This window comes from Ylistrum balloti, unplaced genomic scaffold (assembly GCF_031769215.1).
Source record: "Ylistrum balloti isolate Yb309-2 unplaced genomic scaffold, AGI_CSIRO_Ybal_v1 Utg370000, whole genome shotgun sequence".
NCBI classification, from domain to species: domain Eukaryota; kingdom Metazoa; phylum Mollusca; class Bivalvia; order Pectinida; family Pectinidae; genus Ylistrum; species Ylistrum balloti.
In genome coordinates, this window is record NW_026782078.1 from 1,045,082 (window position 1) to 1,068,780 (window position 23,699).

The window sequence follows — 23,699 nt, forward strand, 5'->3', positions numbered from 1 at the left end:
CCGATTCCGGAAGTTTACCATTTTTTCCTGGCGCATGCCCAGTAATATGAAACCATCGAATTTTACGTCAAAATTACATAATCAATCTTCAAATTGTACGTAGATTTGTCGAATATTTCAAAGAATAGCACTTATAAAATTGCACAATGAAATTTTATTTTTTTTCCTTTTCATTTTTCCCTTTAACACGTTTGCGGTGTTGCGGCAGGTTCGTGTGATGACCATGAACCTACTTACTTCGCATGACAAATTAAAAGCTCGCTGCGAAATGTAGTTCATATGTTTAGCTTACATAAATTCGTTCTCTTTTTAAATTCGCATGTAAATGTTGCAAAACGATTTTTATATTAGTATTCAGATAAGATATTTTGAAACAATATCCAATAATACTTGAAAATCATCTCATTTCCTGTGTGGAAAAATAGTTCCCGTCTCCTCCGGTAGGATATCACAGCGCCTTCTACATTCTGAAGTAGGACCGTGAATATCGTAAAATCGACATTTTAACCACCATTCAAGTGAATATAACAACCGTTTTGTTGTTCAGGACAAACATCAGATAGAAAACAAATCGTTTACCGTAACGGTGTCAGTATGACCCGCACCTGATCAACTTTATTCACTCTCAAACATTCTTGACAGCCTGTCCTCCAAAGGCTACATGATGAGTGCACAGAAGAAAAATAAGCGAGGGCAAACCCCTGGTGCAGCGAGGTTTGTACGATTATTATTGGTTATTAGAAAAGTTTCTTCCAATCTTTGAATAACATGGTATTTTTCCTCAATGTGCGATGTAGTCACGGGATTGATCGGACGTGTATAGACACAATTCTTGAAGTTCATTTCAGGTGAATTTTTAGATCGGGGTCAATGAGATGATGCATCGTGATGGGGGTTCACCAAAATCCATGAGAGCAGTAGAAGCTGTTTTTTCGCCAATTATTGTATATCTTTAAGAAAGTTTTTGCTATGTACAGTTATCATTTACCTAGTTTTGCGTTTTACAACAAAGGCGAGCATAGCTTTACCGTGCTAACTTGACGTTCATTTCTAAATAATGTGTATGATTTGTTGTGATTTTAACAGCAGACTGATTTGCAGATGTTGCCGATAATATATTCCTTGAAATATTTTCCACTTCAATTTAGACTCGATCTGTTAAATGTTTTGTGGATCTTCATAGAATCCTTGTATGCACACAGACCAAATATGTATTTCCCTTCTCTTATCACTACAAGTTGTTTCAGCCCTTCAAAGTCTGACTGCCTAGTCATTTGGGCCCCAACACCGTCATTAGTAGTTCTGACCTCATAGTCCTTCATGCCCACTTTAGTTATCAGAAACATTTTCATTATGTTAAGTGAGAATGTCGATAATTATTGTCGTTTTTATCTGACGTGGTAAGATCATGTCATTTTTCACAAATATACAGAAAACTAATGGAGAGCTCTTTCTAAAGATGTGGATATATGAAAGATTCACTTTTTTTCATGTGTGCTAAATATACATTTCAAACAACATTTTTTTTAGCTCAGATTTTCATTTGCACATAGATATTTGTAACATATTCTATGATATAAAAAGTTATCAATTTCCTCAAAAACATATATGATATAACATAGAAAGCTGCGATAACTTTATGTATGCCGTTGTTATTAATCACATTGGATCAAAAGTTGACAACTTTATGCCTGTCAAGCTTAACACAAATATGGCAGGATGGTGTTCTTGCACATGCGCAACAGGAAGTAAGATGGGATTGAGACATTACTGTAGTTTCAACACGGAACCAAAACACAATAAAATAAATGGAAAGGAAAGTTGTTTAATTCAAATAAGAAATTCAGGAATCCTCGCTTGTAATCCATGGTAACGGGATAAAGTACAGTACACAAGTCTGCCGTGTATACACACATTTGACTGTTCCAAAAACGAAATGCAGTTGTAAGAAAGTACAACTATGTTGAATGTAGAAATGTAACAAACAGATAATGTGTCATCCTCTGTGAATGAAAACAGAACAAATGAGTGAGATATTGTATTACTTTAATAATCAGAAATGTAAACACAGATTGAAGACAGACTGTTTCCTATTTTAAAGGGTATCCAGGTACACATTTTTGGACTTGGTTATTTCTCAAACCTGACCTGTATACGGGTACTTGTGACAGCCCTAGACCAAACATCTCACAAAATACTTCTACAATTAAAGGGATGGATCAAGTTCCCATCGTCCAGGATCTTCCATCCAGCTATATTGGTACCAGTTGTCGCAAGCCACCTTTGTGAACAACAGGAAAATGCAACTTGGACTTCAATCGAAGACCTCTGAAATATAGAAACTTGTCCACCTCTTCACCATGGAGGATCACAGATACCATTTATATTTGTAATTTGAAAGTACTGTACTAAGAGGGAACTCGTGAGATTTGCACAAAAGACCAATACCTCTTCATGCCTGGTCAGGAATTTGAACATTTTTATGTATTCAATGTTCCAGTATCTATTAGCTGTCAGCATGACCATGAGTCTCTTTGATACCATTGACTCAGCTTAAAAGCTGCATGCCAAACAAGAAGCAATAACAAAATTTTTAGACTTTTGATTTTTCCAAGCCTGAGAATGGAACCCATAGCCTTTTTGACTTTGAGGAAAGTTGATATTGATTAGGGAGAAGAGAAAAGATGATGCAATGCAGACAAAAAAAGTCTCATGTTTGAATGAATCAATGAAACTGTCATTTTGCTATTTTTCATTTTTTCCTTAATAACTTCTTCTAATACTACATACATTATATTATTGTGGTTTTGGTGCAGTCTTTTCTGATTGTGGTTGGAACTAGTTGAAATTCATTGTGCAGGTGTATTTTTCTATCAGTTTGACATAACAAATATGAATAACTACACCATCTTTGTAATGCATATATATTTACACTTCTGATTTACAACTCAGATTCCATCCAACTAATATTTTTATTTGGTAAATCTATTAAAAAACCATTTTCTTAAGGTTGATAATGTCAATAAAATAAAAGTTCTAATAAAACCTGTAAAAGATTTGAATGTGATGTTTTAATGACTACACATTCACCGTCATCTGACAAATATCCAGTGTGAAGCATACTAGCACTGATGTATGAAGTATGGTAAATAATCTGCCAACTTTTTCAGCTTTACTATAATTCTATATACACTAAGTGTGATGAGATGGAAAACAGATAGAGAAAAAATATACAAGATGGTAACAATGTATTGTAGTTGATTCGACTATACTTTGTTCAACACTTAGTTATAGATGTATGAAAATCTGTGGCCCCCGCCCCTCTCTCGTCTGTTAAGTATTGGCCTACTGTATCATATCCTGATAGCCTCCTTGACCAGCTGCCTGAAAAGGTTATTTTCAATGTCATTTTCTGAGTCTATAATATGAGTTTGCTGCATGGAATGGGTCTGTAAGTGGCAAAGTATGTCTATAGTGCTTGTCCAGAACGATCAGGAGTTCAATTCACATGATATAGTGTCTCTTTTGACCAACAAACCCATAGAGAAAAAGCACTTAATATCCTTTGATGTCACCTACAGCAAGAACTTGATCCTGGAGCACTTGCAGAAAGAAGACAAGCAAACTCCCAAGAAGACAAAAAAATCACCAGATCAGAACTAAAGCACTCTCATTCCAAGATCAAATTGCCTCTTACAGACCATTCCACACAACAAAATCATATTGATGACTGGGATGATTCCAAAATTAAAGGAAAAACAAACTTTTCAGGCAACTGATTAAGAAGAAAATCTTGATACATTGCGATGGGGTCGTGGTAAACAGAGATGAGGGGGCCTCATTCTCATACTGGTCTATGACAGGTGTGTAAAAATAGCGAAGTTGAATTGACTAAAAGAAGTTGTTACCAACTTGTGTAAAAAAAATTTCCCTTTAATTTGTTATCCAACTAGTCATACTATTTTTTACCTTAGTTTGAATAAGATAGTAGTACAGGCAAAAAATTAGGTAGATTCACTACCATCTTGTATGTCAGTGCTAGTAATGGTATTCTACACACTGGACATTTGTCTGATGAAGGTGACTGTGTAGTCATCAAAATGTCACACTCAAATCTTCTACTAGTTGTGTAATAAGAACTTTTATTACCCGGAACTGAAGAGATTTTATATTAATATTTCTGTGACTTCACATATGATAGGAAAAACATAAACTGAACAGAATTTTAGAATATAAGTGGTACAGTCATAGTATCTATTTGTGAAAAGGGAATGCCAAACTTTATTACTTGCATCAGAATGAGCCGATCAATGTCCTGTTGAATTTCAACTGGACCTTGAAATATACCACATTCAAAGTTGAAAGATATACTTGGTGCAATGCGTAGAGTGTGGGCGATGCCAGAGGTCAAACATACAGTTGGGATGCTTTCAGCATATTGATGCAGGGAACAGCAAAGTCTGCATTATTTGGCCTAAGTATGTTGTTAAAAATATGAAGGCAAGTTTGGATCTCATAATTTTATGGGCCTTACTTGTATGTGTTAATGGAAACAAACCAAAATTATTTTTACTTAAAATTCAATCTAGTTGTCTTTGAGCAAATAGATTGAACCTTGTCCTTTTTAGCTTACCTGGCCTGAAGGGTCAAGTGAGGTAAAAGGACATCGCAGTGTCCATCGTCTGTCAGCACTACTATTCCTGAACGACTGAGAGGATTTTGCCCATATAATTGATCAGAAGCATCCTGAGGGGAATTGGAACATTTTTTGTATAAATGACTGGGTTTTCCATAAGAGCCGGTTGCCGGCCAATTTGACCGCCTACTTTGAACATTTGGTCGCCTACACCGATCCAGTTCCGTAATAATGTTCCGTACACGACTACACATACATGGCAGGCCAGTCTCCTACTTTCACTACACAGCCTACTACTAACAAAATTATGGAAAACCCTGAAAGATGTGTCACAGGGCCTGAAGGGCAGGGCCCAATAGGGGAAATGGAGCAAATTCTTTAAAGTCCTATTCCTATAGGAATAATTAGATGTGTCTAACTTTGGTCAGAAGCATCTTTGGGTGAAGGGAAATCAATTTTATACTAATGGTGGATCTTTGCCCCCTAGGACAGGAAATGAGGGCCTCAATAGGGTAAATGTGTCCCTATCCCATAACCACGAATAAGCATTGCTGCGCATAAAGAGATAAACACAACCATGCTGTTAGAATTTGCCCTTGCATCTGGCCTTATCCTCAGCAACTTAGTTTCCTTGTTATATCTTTGAAGCTGCCGAGATCCCAACCCCATAACCATAAATAATGATGACATGACAAGCATCAAGAGATAAACACAATCATGATGTTAGACTTGGGCCTTGGGTCTGGCCCTATCCTCAGGGACTTAATTTCACGGTAATATTTTTGAAACAGTTTAGATCCCAACTCTTAAACAATATGGCAATGCTGGGCATAAAGATATAAACACATTCACAATGTAAGAACTGGTCCTTGGATGGTCTAGACTGTATAGAACGGAACTGAACCTAAGCAATGTTCCCTCTTGCATTTTGAAATCAGGGTTGCAGTGTACCCCTTATAATGTATTTATATAGGAGAATGCTTGAAAATCGGGGTCACAAATCTTGAATTCCACCATTGTAGGGGACTTTGTACCCTCAGGTTTAGGTAATACTGTGCTTTATGTACCTGGTAATTAGGTTTATTCTGCTATCAAACTCCTATTTTTGTCTTTTTTCGACTTTAGGTGAATGGTGTGTTTACAAATAAAGGGCATTATATTTCAAGATTCTGCTATGCTATTCTAATTATGTCATTGTTTGCTTTTTTTAGGGGTGGAAGACAAAGAGGATATGAAAAGAACATTATTGTAAGTCTGTTTTATTATTATTAGAATGTGAATTTTTTTATTTGTTATGGTACATTGCACTTAAGTTCAATTAATATTTCTATTCTTTTATCTTTTTTTTCCAAGCATGCCTTTTTTTGTTGGATAGGGAAGGCATTCATGGATGAATGTCTGTTCCTGTCTAGTCTTTCTCCTATCAAATTCATTTCTGTTGAAACTTAACATTTAAATATTAAGAAGGAAAAAATACTTCAAATGTTCACTGTTTTCAGAAAACCTTGAACCACATAAAGTTACAGTTTATATTTAGCATAGATGTTGTAAGATTTAAATTTTATGAAATGATTAGTTATGAGGATACCCTGTGTAGGTTTGTATTGCCATGTCCAAGACACACACAGTTTGATCCAGTTACTATTAGAACAGGAGTTATCAATTTGATACCTGTATGACAACATTCCTGTACCTTCATTTCTGAAGTTAGAATTACTCCAACACTTTGCAGAGTTAAGATATATATCACAATACTACCTAAATTTAGTATATGCAAAAATGTTTTTAAATTGTTGATTTAATATTTGAATGGAAAACAGTAGGAAGAATATGATAGAAGTTGATGAAAATTATGAACTTGGGCTGGTTTTTTACATTGAATTTGGAGACTTTGGGGAATATGAATATTTTAATTTATATACTTAGATTGCAAAATAATCTCGTTATGAAACTGAAAAAGGTTCTAGGAAAGTAAACCATATTTCATAAAAGATACTTGTAAATATGAGTTTATTTTTGAAGGTAATTTATATGATGTATACCTACCTAACAGGCAATGTAGGTTTATGCATAGGTTACTGACTGCATGTGTCTTGCTCTCTCAAAAAGGTTTTCATTCACTCCTACACAATTCCTCCTGGTGATTCTAGGTATGTAGTGCAGGATGTTAGTGCACTAAGGTTCAAAAACAGGACTGCCTGAAATGTTTTTTTGTAAATAAGCACATGAGGCCTCCGAATTCTTATTTTCAACATAGCAGCTGAGTGCTTGACTAGAGGTTTTAACAAAATCTAATTACACAGGGCTGTGGGTAATTAAGTGATGATGGTTAGTCACTAAATGAATGGCCCTTGTTATGTTATTAGAAACATTACAATGGCCCTGGTTATATTGTTAGAAACATTACAATGGCCAAGGTTATATAATCTTGTCAGAAAGATTACATTGGCCCTAATTATGTTGTTAGAAATATTGTGATGGCCCTGTTTCTGTCATCAGATATTTTACAATGACTGTGGTTATATGCTCAGATATAATACAGTGGTCATGGTTATAGAATCAGAAATACTACACAATGACAAAATTGATTAAAATTATATTGACACAAATATTGCAGTGACTTTAGTTTTTTATTGTGAAAAATATCAAAATAGCTTGCAGCCTTGGTAGAATGGAGAAAGAGTTCATTTTTCCTGTGTATGAATAATAGTATAACTTGGGGATGGTGGGATTTCATAGTTACCGTCAATGTAACTGCCCATACAGTTCCTATTGAAACTAAGGTTTATCATTTCATTGTATCCTTTTTAATGACAATGCAAAAAAAATCCAATGTGATTTCGTCATCTTATCCTGACATTTTTTTTACAGCCAGATATATTTAGACTACCAGCACTTCACCACGACTTAAGAAGTTGGCAAAATTATTGATTACTAACTTGGGGTTTAGGACCTTCATATTGACCTTCACATATTCATCACAGCCTGGTAATTTTGGGCTAACTGTAATTACCTGACATGACAACGTTCAATACAGCCAGATGTTGCTTGGGTACCAGTAATTAACTGACTAGGTAACATTCATTACGACGAAGTGTCATTGGGGTAATAGAAATTCACTGACCAGACAACATTCATTACGACCAGGTGTTATTGGGGTACCAGTAATTCACTGACCAGACAACATTAATTACGACCAGGTGTTATATGGGTACCAGTAATTCACTGACCAGACAACATTCATTACGACCAGGTGTTATTGGGGTTCCAGTAATTCACTGACCAGACAACATTCATTACGACCAGGTGTTATTGGGGTACCAGTAATTCACTGACCAGGCAACATTCATTACGACCAGGTGTTATTGGGGTACCAGTAATTCACTGACCAGACAACATTCATTACGACCAGGTGTTATTTGGGTACCAGTAATTCACTGACCAGACAACATTCATTACGACCAGGTGTTATCGGGGTACCAGTAATTTACTGACCAGACAACATTAATTACAACCAGGTGTTATTGGGGTACCAGTAATTCACTGACCAGACAACATTAATTACAACCAGGTGTTATTGGGGTACCAGTAATTCACTGACCAGACAACATTAATTACAACCAGGTGTTATTGGGGTACCAGTAATTCACTGACCAGACAACATTAATTACAACCAGGTGTTATTGGGGTACTAGAAATTCACTGACTAGGCAACATTCATTATGACCAGGTGTTATTGGGGTACTAGAAATTCACTGACTAGGCAACATTCATTATGACCAGGTGTTATTGGGCTACATAGCATTATTTAGCTACCAATAATTCAACATAACCAGACAATATTCATGATTGAGTTTTATGGCTACCTGAATAATTCCATACAACCTAACAAAGTCATAACAGCCCAGGGGTTTTGAGCTACTAAAATTTCAACACAACATGTTAAGCATTCATGACAAACTAGGGTTTTACATCTAGGTACCTGTAAGTTCTCATAACACAGCAACTATTATTATATCCATGGGAATATTAGATGACCAGTATTCAAAATAAGACAACACCCATCAAAGACAGGTTTTAGTTCTAAAATATGTTTTCATTATCTTCCAATTCTACAATCTTGTTGAAAGTTATGAAAATTTATAGGTTGAAAATCTATCAAACAGGGTTTTATACCAAGGATTATTACACCTTTAAAAATCTATAAAACAGTTTCTATGCAGAGGATTATTAGAGCCCTAGTCCTTCTGTAACCTACATGTTTAGCCAATATTGATCAAGAGAAAACACTACAGTGCAGAGACTTGTACCATGTGATTGTGCTGGTGTGTCAGACATGGGGCCACTGCGACCATGTGCAGAAGGACAGAATTGTTGATTATATATGAACAAAAATCAATGATTGTCAAGTTGCCATGATATTCCACAAGTCCCTTCTGACATGCCATTGAGTCAAATCTGGACGTCTGGGAATTCCATGTTGTGTTGTCATATACTCAATGCACAGTGGAATTTTTAAAGGGAAGTCCTTTTCTATATCTGCAATAACTTAATTTTGATATTTAAAAACAAGATAAATAGTTTCAAAAAGCAAAGAAAATGTTTCTGATCAAAATCTTGAAAATGAATTGTGTATGCATTTGCTGGTTTTGCAAATTGATCCTTCTCACTGTACCAAATTGTGTTATTGCTGTTGTTATTCAATGGAATTTCTTGCATTTAAATTAAGTAATTCATGAAATAACTATAGCCAATCAGTGGTAGTATCTGATTTTAAAAATCTAAATATTTAATTACCTCTGACAATAGAGAATCCTAATCTGACAGAACCTTGTATTAGGACTGATCGATGATAATTACATTGGAAATATATCGGTGCCTTGTTCTGAAAATCACATGTTGGTGATAAGTTGATTGTTGGGATTGAAATCACAATGAAGTGCAAGGACCCTACTTCCTCATCCTGTAATTTCAATTGATGAATAATGTCTACCTACACATGACACCAAACTACTGAGTAAATAAATATATAATATACTATACCAATGATGAAATTCCTCTTTGTGTCATTAAAATCTATGTCCAGGAAGATGTAGTTGTGATGAAAATGAGGACAGATATCATTGAGAATTGTGCCCAGGAAGATGTTTCTCTGTCGGTAATGGAAGCTCTCTTTGTGTCCATATGATGTGTCCTTTGTCGATATGATGAATGTCCTCCTATTGTCTTTGAAATGTGTGTCCAGTAAGATGTTCCTCTTTTGGTGTGATGAAAGATCTCCTGGTGTCAATGTGATCTGTGTCCAGTAACATGTTCCTCTGTTGGTGTGATGAAAGATCTCCTGGTGTCAATGTGATCTGTGTCCAGTAACATGTTCCTCTGTTGGTGTGATGAAAGATCTCCTGGTGTCAATGTGATCTGTGTCCAGTAACATGTTCCTCTGTTGGTGTGATGAAAGATCTCCTGGTGTCAATGTGATCTGTGTCCAGTAACATGTTCCTCTGTTGGTGTGATGTAAGATCTCCTGGTGTCAATGTGATCTGTGTCCAGTAACATGTTCCTCTGTTGGTGTGATGAAAGATCTCCTGGTGTCAATGTGATCTGTGTTCAGTAACATGTTCCTCTTTTGGTGTGATGAAAGATCTCCTGGTGTCAATGTGATCTGTGTCCAGTAACATGTTCCTCAATGTGATCTGTGTTGGTGTGTGATGTCAAATCTGTGTCTCTGTTGGTGTGTGTCAATGTGATCTGTGTCCAGTAACATGTTCCTCTGTTGGTGTGATGTAAGATCTCCTGGTGTCAATGTGATCTGTGTCCAGTAACATGTTCCTCTGTTGGTGTGATGAAAGATCTCCTGGTGTCAATGTGATCTGTGTTCAGTAACATGTTCCTCTGTTGGTGTTTAAGTTGTTTCTCTTTGTGATCAAACTGTTGTGGTGTCATTATGATTTGTCCAGTAACTTTTTCTTCTGTCAATGTAATGAAAGATCTACTATCATTGAATCTTTGTCCAGAAAGATGTCCCTCTGTTAGTGTAAGGAAACATGTGTCTAGTATGAAAAGTGTTATGTCTGTTGGTGCTCCTTGGACCTGTAGCTTGAGGTTTCTAGTTCAAGAATTCTTGTAAGGTTTTACAAGCTTTGTACAATCTACCTAGATTTATGTAACAAACAATCTTGTAAGTAAAAAATTGTCCACCACTCCATATAAACTTGGAAAAACTCTGAATTTTAATGTTTCTTAGATTGCAATGAGTGAATTCACTATGATAAATAGCATTATTTGGATTATGACTGTTTACTGAATAAGGTGTAGTTAATTTCCTGGTAGGTGTGCTGTTTTAACTGTGTGAAGTGTTTTGTGAGACAGGTATATTAGGTGGGGGAAAGAATATTATGTTATATAATAACATGTATTTGTCGTTTTGTAAATTTATGTCTCCCCATGTAATTTGGGGCATATAAAATTAACATTTTCTATTCTGTCCTTAATGAATGTCATTACTCTAGCAACTGAATTTTTTAGGGATTATTATCAATCCTTTACAAAGTTAACACTGTCAATACCTATGATGAGTTTCTGTTTCAAAGTTCCTAGGTCACTACTGTTGAAAAATTGTCAGACAATGATGTTGTGTCTTACACGCTTTCCAGATGTAATCGCAAAAGCTGTTTTTACACTGTATTACTCCAGACACATCTATTTGGTCATGAATCACTACACACATAGGTTTTCAGACGATATAATTAAGAGATCACTTTAATAATGACAGACATCTTTGTCATCATCTCATCAAATGTTTTCTTCATTTATTTGAATTTCATTGATTAAAACTTTCTGAAATTACAAAAAACAAAAATATTCTCTTTTAAAGTAGCTTAAAATGATCATTTAATGTAGTAAAGTTCATCAAAGGACAAATTCCCTGCTTCATAAGGATTTGATGTAATTTGCTGTAGATGTAATTGGTAGCAAATTGATATAATTAAGAAGGTGGTTCTCACTTCACTTTAAATGTGAACAACATGTAGGAAGTTAAGTTTTATTACGTGTGCTTTTTCAAGTTGATTTTTCAGATTTAGTAAATTTATGAATTCTTCAATCTTATCACTTGTAAATATGAGAGTTTCATTTTAATTTTGATAAATTAAGACTTTCAAGATAATCTAGGTAATTTCTGTATTTAGTAATGAAATCTGGTTAAGTTACTACTTAGCTTCTTTTTAAGATGGTGTTAAAGGGGAACAGCTTCCTGGAGTTAATAAGAAATAATCTTAATTACATGTAATAAAAGAATTATGTTAGTTTTGAGTTAACCTGACATAAAGTTTGGGGTCTTCTGATCATAATCACTTAATTTAGAAATAGAATCACCATTTTTTATGACAATAAGTCCAATTCTGTTTATAAACCTTCCTTTATATTGTCCTGCAATAAGCCCAGGCTTGTCTTTGAGCCAGAAGGAATTTGTTTACTTCATTACAACAGAAACATGATGATGTGTGTTTATGATAACGAAGATTGTGTTATACTTCATAACATGAAACAAGATATGGAACAAAGTGGCCATATCGCGTAGACACCTACATAATGTGATTGTCAATAGATACACTGGTCTGTCAGGAAGGTAAACAGGCAGTATTGTGAAGTGATGAGTTATTGTAAAGAGATTAGGTACTGTTACGTTATAGGTATGAAGTTATGGGCTATTACACAGGAATAATAATCATCAGAATTACTGAAGATCACATTCAGTATTCATATTTTTGTAAATAATACCTATTGATGTTTAATTCTGTACTCAATATACTAGTATTGAGTTAGCTGACATCAGCACTATTCTCCAATCTTATTATCCTCTGACAGTCTACAGACATGTGCACCACTGATTTACTCTAACTCCTGATGTTGACTAAAAGACCACATGTTTTATACTATTTTTGGAATGTATTATTTGTGCCCCTATTGTTGTATACCTATTTGATTTAGACTGATGTGCATGCTCTAGCAGTAACCGGATCTGCTTCAGTTTATATCAGTTTGCTGTAATTTTGGTGAATGTTATTCATTTTACTTTGTATTCTGCGTTTTATGATCAGTAAGCATGCCAGTCCACATTAGCTTAACACACTCTATCAGAAAAACAGATTTGTTGTCAAAATGCTGAAACCAAATAATCAAATATATCGGTATATTTTTTAAACACTCTATTATTAGAGTGTAAGTGCAATTGATACATTTGAAATAGTAAACAAAACAGGAATAAGATATTGTAAGTGCGGTGTTAAGCCAACGTGGCCCACTGGCAACTAACTATAGGGCTGCTTGAGATCTCTGCATGCTGGCTTGACAGCCATTCCTGGCAAACTGTCAAGTCTGTATCAGCCCAGGCCAAGGAGATCTGCTTGAATACATTTTAAATGCATTGAGTTGTGACAAGACTATTATATAATGTTGTATATACGGAAAGCAGATGAAAGTAGCCAAAAAGTTGATTTTGTTATCATAGGTCAGGGAGCCAATATCACGAACAATGACCAGAGGGAAACAGGCTGATGAGGTAATGATCTTGTATGCGTTGCTATATATAATTATGTTTGTGTTCTTCATGTCAGATTTATCAAGAACGAATTATTCTCTTAACTATTTACACATAATGTAGGGCATCCAATATCAATATTATATTTTGAACAAAATTTCTATGAAATATTAAGTTGCATTTTGCCAAAATAGCTTGAAAATAATTTTGAAAATTTTGTGATTGTAAAGATTAATTTTGATTGAATATTGTAATGAATGAATCTATAACAGTACATTGTAGGTACTGTGTACTGTAATAAGTGTACCTATACTCTCTGACATGAAGAACTTACTGTTGAGAGGTTTTTCTACAACAAATATATTGTGATGCCTCCAACATGATTAGCATGCCAACGACTGGAGAAACCAGTACTTCAAACAACACAGGAAGGTGTTCATAATCATTCTGATGATGTATTTGTTTTTTTTTCAGACGAATGAAGGCGTTTTTGCCAACCCTAGGTTTACCCATCTAACGACATCATTAATTGTAAGTATTCTGAGAGCAATCTGTCACTTTACACTCCCACAACACCTGTTACTTTCTCTGTTATGTAATGACAATTTCTAATCATAAAATGTGGGGCATGCAAGTTGTACTGTTGCTTAGGATCTGCAGCCAGTAAAACATGGTAGTGACTATATGTAATGGCAACCCCTACAGAATCATCTCTATTGATCCAAAGATTATATGCAGACCCTTTCATCTAAAAATAGACATTATTTTGTAACAAGCTGGAATCATTAAAATCACCACATGCAAAATGGATGTTTAAATCTGCTTTAGTAGATGTTATTTTATACAAGATATTTATATCTTATTCTTGTGGAAATACATGTGTTTAAGAGAAAAAAATAGAAATACTACTAGCAGTTGTTATTGAATGTGACTGTCTCTGTGAAGATACTTGTTACAAAGTCAGCCCTTTAGTCCTTCCCTTTAAGAAATGGTTCTTTGTAGCTGAAACACATGATCTGCTTTGATTACTGTTTGATTTATTTGAAGTGTAGAGAAATATAAAAAATCATTCTTCACCATATGTTACAGCAAAGGATGTCTCTTTGGAAGGCCATAACAAATGTTTAAAGTAGTGAGGGATTGCTTAGACTGAGGCGGTCCATTGTCTTAGGTGTAAATAGATCAAGTAAACACAGACTTTAACTCTAAATTGTTCTCTGTCTTTATTCATTGAACAAAAACCGGTATTGTTTTACCAGTCAGTACCACCACCACCACGAGCAGTATAATATTGTGATAGGAAAAATCCATATTGTGTTATGTTGATGAAGACATGTATGCAGCATGGCTGTTTGTAGAGCTGGCATTGATCTTGGAGTTTATGGGAGAAAGTATATAGACGGCAGTGTAATACTGGTGTGTATGCCACATCTGTTGTACAACAGGTGTACCCATAGACCTCATAGGCAACTACAGTAAAACTCCTGCAGTTGACTCTTTGGTAATGAATAGAAAAGTGTTATTTCTTTGTATTGGGGTCATAGCATCATATTGGAGTCTTCAGGAGTTTGACAAGATCAGTTTTTTAGGGTATTGAGATCTTGGTCTGTAATTAAGGATCAGATACTATCATCAAGGCTTATACTTCAGATAACATTATCTGTGACCCTCTGCAGGTATATTGATACCAGTGTGTGATATGCCTTAATTGTGATATGTCTTATTTTTGGATCAAAGTGAGAGGATTGAACAGTGACATTCACAACAATTATGTGCTGTCACATTAGCATGGAAATTATGCTCCTCTTTGACTTGAGATATTAATGGTGTTAGGGAAGATGTACCTCTGGGTGGAAGAGGACTATACAGTTGACCAACATCCCTCTAACTCACTCACAAGAAAATATTGAAAAGTCATTGTTGTTTAAATTGATTATTTTAGGGCCAGGTATACTTTCAATACTTCAGGTGTCAGATAAGTAAACATTAGGTACCTTAGGAAACCTTAGTCATAAAATTCCTCTGGACTTATACATTTGGAAGGCAATGTCAATATCGAAACTATTTAGAGAAGTATGATATAACATGTTCTGGCAACTGTTTGTCTATTAAGAATTCTCTGTAGTAATTTCCAGTTCATTTTGAAAAAAGTGCAAATGTTGAAATCACAAAAAGGATAATGATTAATTTTTCTCATCATTGTCATCTCAGTATACCTAGTAATACTGTTTTTAATAGGCTTCCAATATTGGAATAGGAAGGAATTTCGTTATATGTAAGCACTAGATGGAAGATGAGATTGAGGGCTGTAAGCTTCACTAAAATACATGACTTGACCACATTTTATGTGACTGGGGTTAATATGTTGATAAATGTAATATGAAATCCTGAGGTCACTGAAGGTCTAGTCATGACGAGCTAGGTTTTGATAAAAAGGGGAAAACTCAGCCTTTGGACTTGATCACATTTAAAATGCATTAATGACCCTAAAGATATTGAACCACTTTTTACACATTTAGGTTAATATCATTAGTGACATACATCACATATGCTTGTTTGTGGTGCTTAGTCAGTTCTTACATGCAGTCCTAGAAATAACTTTGTGTTAAATTTCTTCAACGCTTAGAGAAACAAAACATTGAGTATGTAGTGTTTTCTTATCCCTGAAATCAACACAGGAGGGTGGAGACACAACATCCCACAATTGAACATTTTTTCTCCTTGGGGCTGCCGTGGATACGGAAATATCCGTGAAATGTATTTTTACCTACATACTAACCCTTTTATTGTGATCTATGAATGAACTAAAACTATGTGGTAGATAGTCTTTATGATCATTCAGATCTCATCAGATAGTTTTATCAGCACTGGTTGCTACTTGTTGAAAACTTAAGTTTATTGATTTATGATATCATTTGATGGCTTTACCTCCGGATGTAGACAAGTGTTGGACAAGTATGTCTGGATAATAGAAAATGAGGGAGCAGTATTTATGTGTTTTATAGACTTTTCAAAGATTTTTCTGATCTGTTTTCTTAATTACTCCCATCTTCTATAGTGTTCCAAGGAGGTGGAGTGTACTTGCATACATGTTCCACACCCAATTTACAAGAACTGTTTTGTGTGCAAAAAGGTTTTATCGATATTACTGGGGGTACACATTTGATGTCTTATCTAACAAAGCAAAATGTTATTCAGTAAAAATCATGTAAAATTAAAATTAATTAAAATTCTACTTGATGGATTTAAAACAAAGATGAAATTATTTCTGGAGCACTGCTCTTCAAGCTCTGAAAAAAAAAAATTGGAAAAAAAAAAGATAATAAAGCAAGTGTAGGAAAGAGATGTCGTTGAAGTCTGTAACTATGGACAGTTCTAAGAAGCCACCAAGAGCTTGCTGGGATAAAGATGAAGCCAGTGTATCAAGTACTAAAACTTGAAAGGCCTTGGGTGGTGATGAGCACAGATGTCGTATAAGCAGTTATAGGTTTGATTGATAGCTATTGTTCTAGGTACTGATGCTAGCTTTAAAGTTGTATCCTGTGAACCACAAACAGCAACAGTTGTGAGATTTATATAGTTAATGCACTGGCTGTACAGGGGAAGCTCCTTTCTCTGTCTGGGTTGTGGGACAGACAGGTATACAAACTGTTTAAATAGATTTATCTACAGAGGCCTATATAGACACCACATCTCTTTAGCACAGATAAATCTCACCTAGTCACAACATATACAAAATCCCAGTCACTCCGCAATGGTAGAAAGTTAATTGGCAGGCCATTTTGAGGCTGGCTCCTGTCCAGGACTAATTGTGATGCACGTAATATTGCCAGTCTGATGCTATCACTTCAGTTTTCAAACCATCTTTATTATGAACTGGAGGACAGTATTAATTTTTGTATGGCTATCGGTGAAACATATTTACGCCCAGAAAGGAGGGATCAGTGCTTTTTGTTATGTCTGATGTATTTATAAGTTTCCCGAGCCATTGACATTAATGTTCACCAGTCTTGGAACAGCAATGATTGCAACAAGTTTATCTCTACCACAGGGTTGTGTTGTACGGTTACAAGTGAAAAATGGAGGCATTTATGAAGGCATTCTGAAAACTTTTAGTCCAAAGGTGAGTATTACTTTTTTTCCTTTGTATGAATTCTTATTATAGATATTAAAAAAGGGAGGAGGGGAAAAGACACTTTACTACATATGATTATAGATAAAATTTGAGATACTCTACAATATTCCAGGTATTGGTACATAATGATTTCATTAAGTGTTTATCATTTGATGGGGCGGTGGTATGTCTTATGTTTATAACTATTATGTACAGCTAATGTATACTTGGCTCTCCCACAGCATATGGAACTAACTAATTAGCATGCTCCACATAGCAAAGGGATCCAGACCTATCTGTAGCTTCATATGACTGGTGTCTTTACCTTGTAGGTGATTTGTGTTTCATAATGGACTGGTGGTTAGGTCTGGTATTTCACAAGTGTGTAGTTGAAACAACACTATCCGGCTGACAAATGATTCAAAGTTCGTGGAAAAGCCCCATAAAATTTCCAGTCTGTTTTATGGTATATTTCACCAACTTGTGTTGTATGAATATTTATGATGTTGAATAAGATGTGCTTTACGTTTGGGATAAGATAATTGATTTTTGATTAGTTCTTTTGATTTTTTTTCTGCTAGAGCTCATGATCACAGGCTGCTTTTTCATCGATAGTCAATGCTTGTGTGCTGTAATTTCATGAAAGAATTTTAGATTACTTTTGTGATGTTTGTTACTTCATCTTTCAGAAATGGTTATTATTTAAAGGGACACCAAGACCAAACATCATTTAAAGGCTATAAATAAACATAGATCTTATCTAATAGATGCAAAATTCCATGCTCAAAACAGTTTTTTGTTAAGCAGCACACATTTATTATAATATGAAAGAAATAAAAATGGCAAACAATCTAGTCAAAATTTTATGTGTACATTTCTGGAGAGAGAAAAATATGTCAAATTGTACTGTAGTAATCTGTTTGACACTGGATAATGTGAATTATGTAATCCTTAGAGGTATATTCAGTGATAATGTCTCGGCATCTAGGCCCTAATATTTCAAGAAGCTTGGTGGACTGTCAGGAGTGAGTGATTTGCCACAATGCTGTCCATTGTTTGTGTGTATATTGTTCTCATTGTTAGCCTTGACAGGCATATTCTTTCATTACTGGCAGATGCAGCTTACCTATTTCTGACCCAAACCAGCTTATCTGCTATCATCATAAAAAAAAATATTGCAGCTTATAAAATGTGTAGTTTGTAAACAATATTTGGTATATATGCACCAAGCAGAGTTGCAGTGCTAACCTGATAAGTTCAGATGATACGAGTTTCTAAGATTGGAGTAAAGCCAACAAGACTAGAAAGGTTCGGAATGATTCTCACCACTGATGTAATGTTTGTTTTCAGATGGATGTTGTTCTGGAGATGGCCCACAAGTGTGAAGACCTGGGAAATAACAATCAGAATGCAGTGCCTAATGTGCCGTCCCGGGAACGTCTTATAGAGAAAATACTTTTTAGTGTTGGAGACATTTTAACTATTTGTGCTATGGATGTAGATATGGAATATTCCGTGAAAGGTACAACACAAGTTGACATCCAAACTTTGTGTCCTGTTACATTTCTTCCTTTCTGTCTAATCCTAATGGCTTCTGCACTTGCCTTAATCGGATGACTTCCAGGATGAAGAAAATGGGTTTAAAAACTGCTTAAACTAATAAGTCATTAGCTTCAAACTTGATTTATTCAGAGAAATTATATTTGTCAGTAAAATATATATAGTACAGTTTAGATTCTGAACATCAAATAAGTTGAAATTTTGACATTGTTAATTGTCTGTAATAAAAAAGTTCACTTGGAAGATTAATGAAATTTTAAGTTTTTTCATGTAAAAATGACCAATCCAAAAAGCCCAGTGAATAAAATTGCTGCTATTTTTCCAGAGGCACTGAAAGTAATGTGATATATTTTATACTAAGCCTGCTACTATGTATACTTAAGGATGCTTACTTTCATCTGTTTCACAGATTCATTTACAGACAGTGCCATCAGTAAACACAATGGGCAGACAGGAGAAAGTCCTCTACGTGAATTACAGCCCTGGGTGGGAGAGGACGGTGATGAACTAGGGGGTCTTGAAGGTGGAGACCCAGCAGTAAGTGATGCTTGAATATCAATGGGAGGGAGGGGTCTATAGGAGGAAGTCCCTGGAGTGAGTTATATTTGATTGGGAATAACCAAAGGTCTATAGGATTGGGAATATCTATGGGGTCTATAGGATGTAGACCCTGGGGTAAGTTTTCTTTGATTGGGAATATCTATGGGGTCTATAGGATGTAGACACTGGGTTAAGTTATCTTTGATTGGGAATATCTATGGGGTCTATAGGATGTAGACCCTGGGGTAAGTTATCTTTGATTGGGAATATCTATGGGGTCTATAGGATGTAGACCCTGGGGTAAGTTATCTTTGATTGGGAATATCTATGAGGTCTATAGGATGTAGACCCTGGGGTAAGTTATCTTTGATCGGGAATATCTATGAGGTCTATAGGATGTAGACCCTGGGGGTAAGTTATCTTTGAATTGGAATATCTATGGGGTCTATAGGATGTAGACCCTGGGGTAAGTTTTCTTTGATTGGGAATATCTATGGGGTCTATAGGATGTAGACCCTGGGGTAAGTTATCTTTGATTGGGAATATCTATGGGGTCTATAGGATGTAGACCCTGGGTTAAGTTATCTTTGATTGGGAATATCTATGGGGTCTATAGGATGTAGACCCTGGGGTAAGTTTTCTTTGAATTGGAATATCTATGGGGTCTATAGGATGTAGACCCTGGGGTAAGTTATCTTTGAATTGGAATATCTATGGGGTCTATAGGATGTAGACACTGGGTTAAGTTATCTTTGATTGGGAATATCTATGGGGTCTATAGGATGTAGACCCTGGGGTAAGTTTTCTTTGAATTTGAATATCTATGGGGTCTATAGGATGTAGACCCTGGGGTAAGTTTTCTTTGAATTGGAATATCTATGGGGTCTATAGGATGTAGACCCTGGGGTAAGTTTTCTTTGAATTGGAATATCTATGGGGTCTATAGGATGTAGACCCTGGGGTAAGTTATCTTTGATTGGGAATATCTATGGGGTCTATAGGATGTAGACACTGGGGTAATTTATCTTTGATTGAGAATATCTATGGGGTCTATAGGATGTAGACCCGGTAAGTTATCTTTGATTGGGAATATCTATGAGGTATATAGGATGTAGACACTGGGGTAATTTATCTTTGATTGGGAATATCTATAGGGTCTGTAGGTTAGAGAACTGGAGTAAGGCATAATTACACATGGACTGCAGAGCATGAATATTACAATTGACACCTGAGTATGTAGGTTAGCAGGTCACTTTGTGCAATAAATACATTCAGAGACAGATCATGCCACCTGTCAAACATAAACAGTTTGAAGCCGTCTAACTGATATCACAGTCTCAAAACTTTCTGATTGTACAGAACTGAAGACATTTCTAACAGTTCTGTATGCCTACAAACATTAATATTCCATTAGCTGTATATATGCATTGTTTAAGGTATTTACTCTCTTTATCTTTAACAGAATGGCTGGGATGCAAATGAAATGTTTAGAACTAATGCTGAGCAGTTTAATGTCAAGTCGACATATGATGAGACACTAAAAATGTATACGTAAGTATTTTTTACAAATGGAGAGAAATAACCTTAACAGTAATCATATATTGTTAGATAGTGGCAATACCTGATAATGTTTCAAATTTCATAATAATCTTCCTATTCAGATCTACTTCTTGGCCCTCCGGAAGATCAAATTTGATGTATGAAATAGTGGGCAGAAGTATTTTTGCGGCAGGTAAATCACATATGTGAGCAAGTTTCACAGATTTTGATGGTACAGCAGTGTAGTGAGTTATAATTCCATCCAGTAGCTTTTCATTAAACTTATTGATTTTAATGATTGGATTTAATCACAGTTTTAAGATTTGTAAATCTATTTTTCAGGACTCCACTTAGCAAGACAGATTCTATTGAGTATAAAGCGCGAGAAGAAAAAGCAGCAAAATTAGCACAAGAGATTGAAAAAACTGATCAGTACAAGATTAGAAATGCATTAGAAAATGGTGATGAAGTGAATGAGGAGGATAAATTTAGTTCTGTGAAACGGACACAAGATAATAACACTACCCAGTCAGGAAAGTGAGTAACCACAAGAAGATGGTTCCTCTGTTGAAGGAAGTGTAGTGAATACAGGCACAGCGAAGTTACTGTGTTTTCATTTCTCTATCTCCAATGTGGCTACCAATAGTGCTTGTGTTTTCCGTTGGATTTATACAATGCTTTAAGCAAGCTTTACACCAACGGGAAATTTTCTGTCTATACTTGGCTGTTGATGATATATTCAGCCATTAATCGTATAAAGGATTGTGGATATATTTTACATTACATAAAAATTACCTGTTTAAATTTTCATTTTCATGGAGCCATCTTTGTGCATGTTTTGGGATGTTTCCAAAAACTTAGTCTCCATTTACCAAAATATAAGATACGATAATTCCTAGTTTGGTCATAACTTTTTTCTTGTCAATAACAGTAACTCGGTTACAATAATGAAATTATTTTAAAAAAAAATAATGTTCATCTTTTGTTGATATTTTAAAGAAATAACTATATTTGAATGTTTCCAATTTTGCTCTTTACAGTTAAAGGGACATCATGGTAAAAACATATTTTGAAGTTGAACAGAAAAATTGTTTGCGCTCTCAATTATGTGTCGATGCTATCTCAATTCTCATAGTCCATTTTGAATGCCCAGTTTGACCACTCAATTTGTTTGAGAAACTCCTCATATGCATAACCAGTTCAAAACAATGCAGCTACATTTGTTTGTGTGTGTTTATAATGGCTTATACTTTATTCATTTTGCGCTTCTAACACATTGTCATTTCACAATCACAATTTCCCTCATTGGCTCCTTTACAATGCTCCCTTGTCAACTCAATTCACTCAAGCAATTGATGTTTCCTTATTCCTACAGCAATTGCTTCACTATTTGAAATCTTTCCGTCAGTCACACTGACTGCTAATCCTTATCCTCCGATTATCCTGGCACTATTCTGCAACTCTTGCTTTACAACAAATGCAATGACTGTTTTCGTTGGAATTTGCTTTATGCAGGACACCATATTGTTCACAATGCACAAACATTTTCTTCTGAGCTTTTGACAAGAATGAAATATCCCATTTGTTATTGAGTGAATAGGAGTTCCCATTTTACTTATCAAGTATTGTTACTGTCTTTCTTAGCAAATTCTGACTGCAGATTTCCATGACCTGTACCACTCTGTTAATGCAGAATTTTGGAAAAGAGAGAGAAAAAATTCACCATGATGCCCCTTTAATATTGGAATTCAATAATTTTCATGTACCATAATAGGTCAAAGTTGATAACTGTTTGTTGATATGACAAAGCCTTCATTACAGATATATACCTCCAAATAAACGAAGTCAACATCCACATCCACCTAACAGGAATATACCAAGAGGAACTGTACAAAATCACCAATACCACAGCTTGCCAAACCGGGGAGGACCACCACAGCGGATCACATCTCCTCCCCAACCTGTACCGGTGCATAATCCTCCATCAGTCATAGAAGAGACGAAACATAATCATATAGGTAGGCACAAGACAAGGGAATGACTGTCACCTACTTTTTATACCCCTTGTCTTACAAGTGATACTATCAAGTGCTCTCTCAAATCATCTTTGAATTGCTTTACTGTAAAAGATGCAATTATGATGTTCACCGGACTGTCTTGAAAGTATTAAGTTTAGAATATCAAGAAGACATTGTTATAATCTTTACTCAAACTAGCTTGAAAAGTATGAAGCCTGAATCACTGGCCTAGGGTCAGTGTTGATACACAAGTCAAATTTCCTTGCTGTAGAAGATTCAGTTATGATATTACTTAACTATCTTGAAAATGTTCTATGCCTTGAATCACTTGATGAAGATTAATGTCCTCTCACTAGAAGACTCCAATATGATATCCACTAATTTATCTTAAGAAAGTTTTCTGTTCCCCAATTACTTGCTTAAGATCACTGTTAATTTTAAAATGTCATTGATTTCACTATACAAGACCTGCTGTTCATTAAAGTACTTTTGGTTAATGTGATAAATAAGTGTTTACTATATGCCCTACTTACATACATAGACGGGGATGGGATACAACATATGTTGTGAACCCATGGACAAATTTAGTAAATAACATAGTATCAGCCCACCAAGGTCTACACCTGATAAGATATTGGTCATCATCAGTCAAGGTTAAAAGTCAAAGGTCACCCTTGACCATAGATATAGATCAAAAGTGAAAAGTGTTAGGTGATCAAAAGTGAAAAATGTTAGGTGAGTATTTAACTGAAT

At 35.2% G+C, this 23,699-nt stretch overlaps 1 protein-coding gene across 4 annotated transcripts in view; it reads left to right on the forward strand.

Moving 5' to 3' along the window:
- The first annotated feature begins 453 nt into the window (after positions 1–453).
- LOC132548039 (ataxin-2-like protein) overlaps positions 454–23,699 on the forward strand; it is a 37,252-nt gene continuing 14,006 nt past the window's right edge. For 3 of the 4 annotated variants that reach the window (XM_060211862.1, XM_060211859.1, XM_060211860.1), the window contains exons 1-10: positions 454–714; positions 5,848–5,884; positions 13,146–13,196; positions 13,650–13,706; positions 17,227–17,298; positions 18,640–18,811; positions 19,259–19,386; positions 20,852–20,940; positions 21,271–21,465; positions 22,750–22,946. In XM_060211862.1, the coding sequence (XP_060067845.1) occupies positions 662–714; positions 5,848–5,884; positions 13,146–13,196; positions 13,650–13,706; positions 17,227–17,298; positions 18,640–18,811; positions 19,259–19,386; positions 20,852–20,940; positions 21,271–21,465; positions 22,750–22,946 (1,051 nt within the window). In that variant the 5' untranslated portion in view covers positions 454–661. The remainder of the gene's footprint in view (positions 715–5,847; positions 5,885–13,145; positions 13,197–13,649; positions 13,707–17,226; positions 17,299–18,639; positions 18,812–19,258; positions 19,387–20,851; positions 20,941–21,270; positions 21,466–22,749; positions 22,947–23,699) is intronic. The other variant, XM_060211861.1, reaches the window with a different exon arrangement.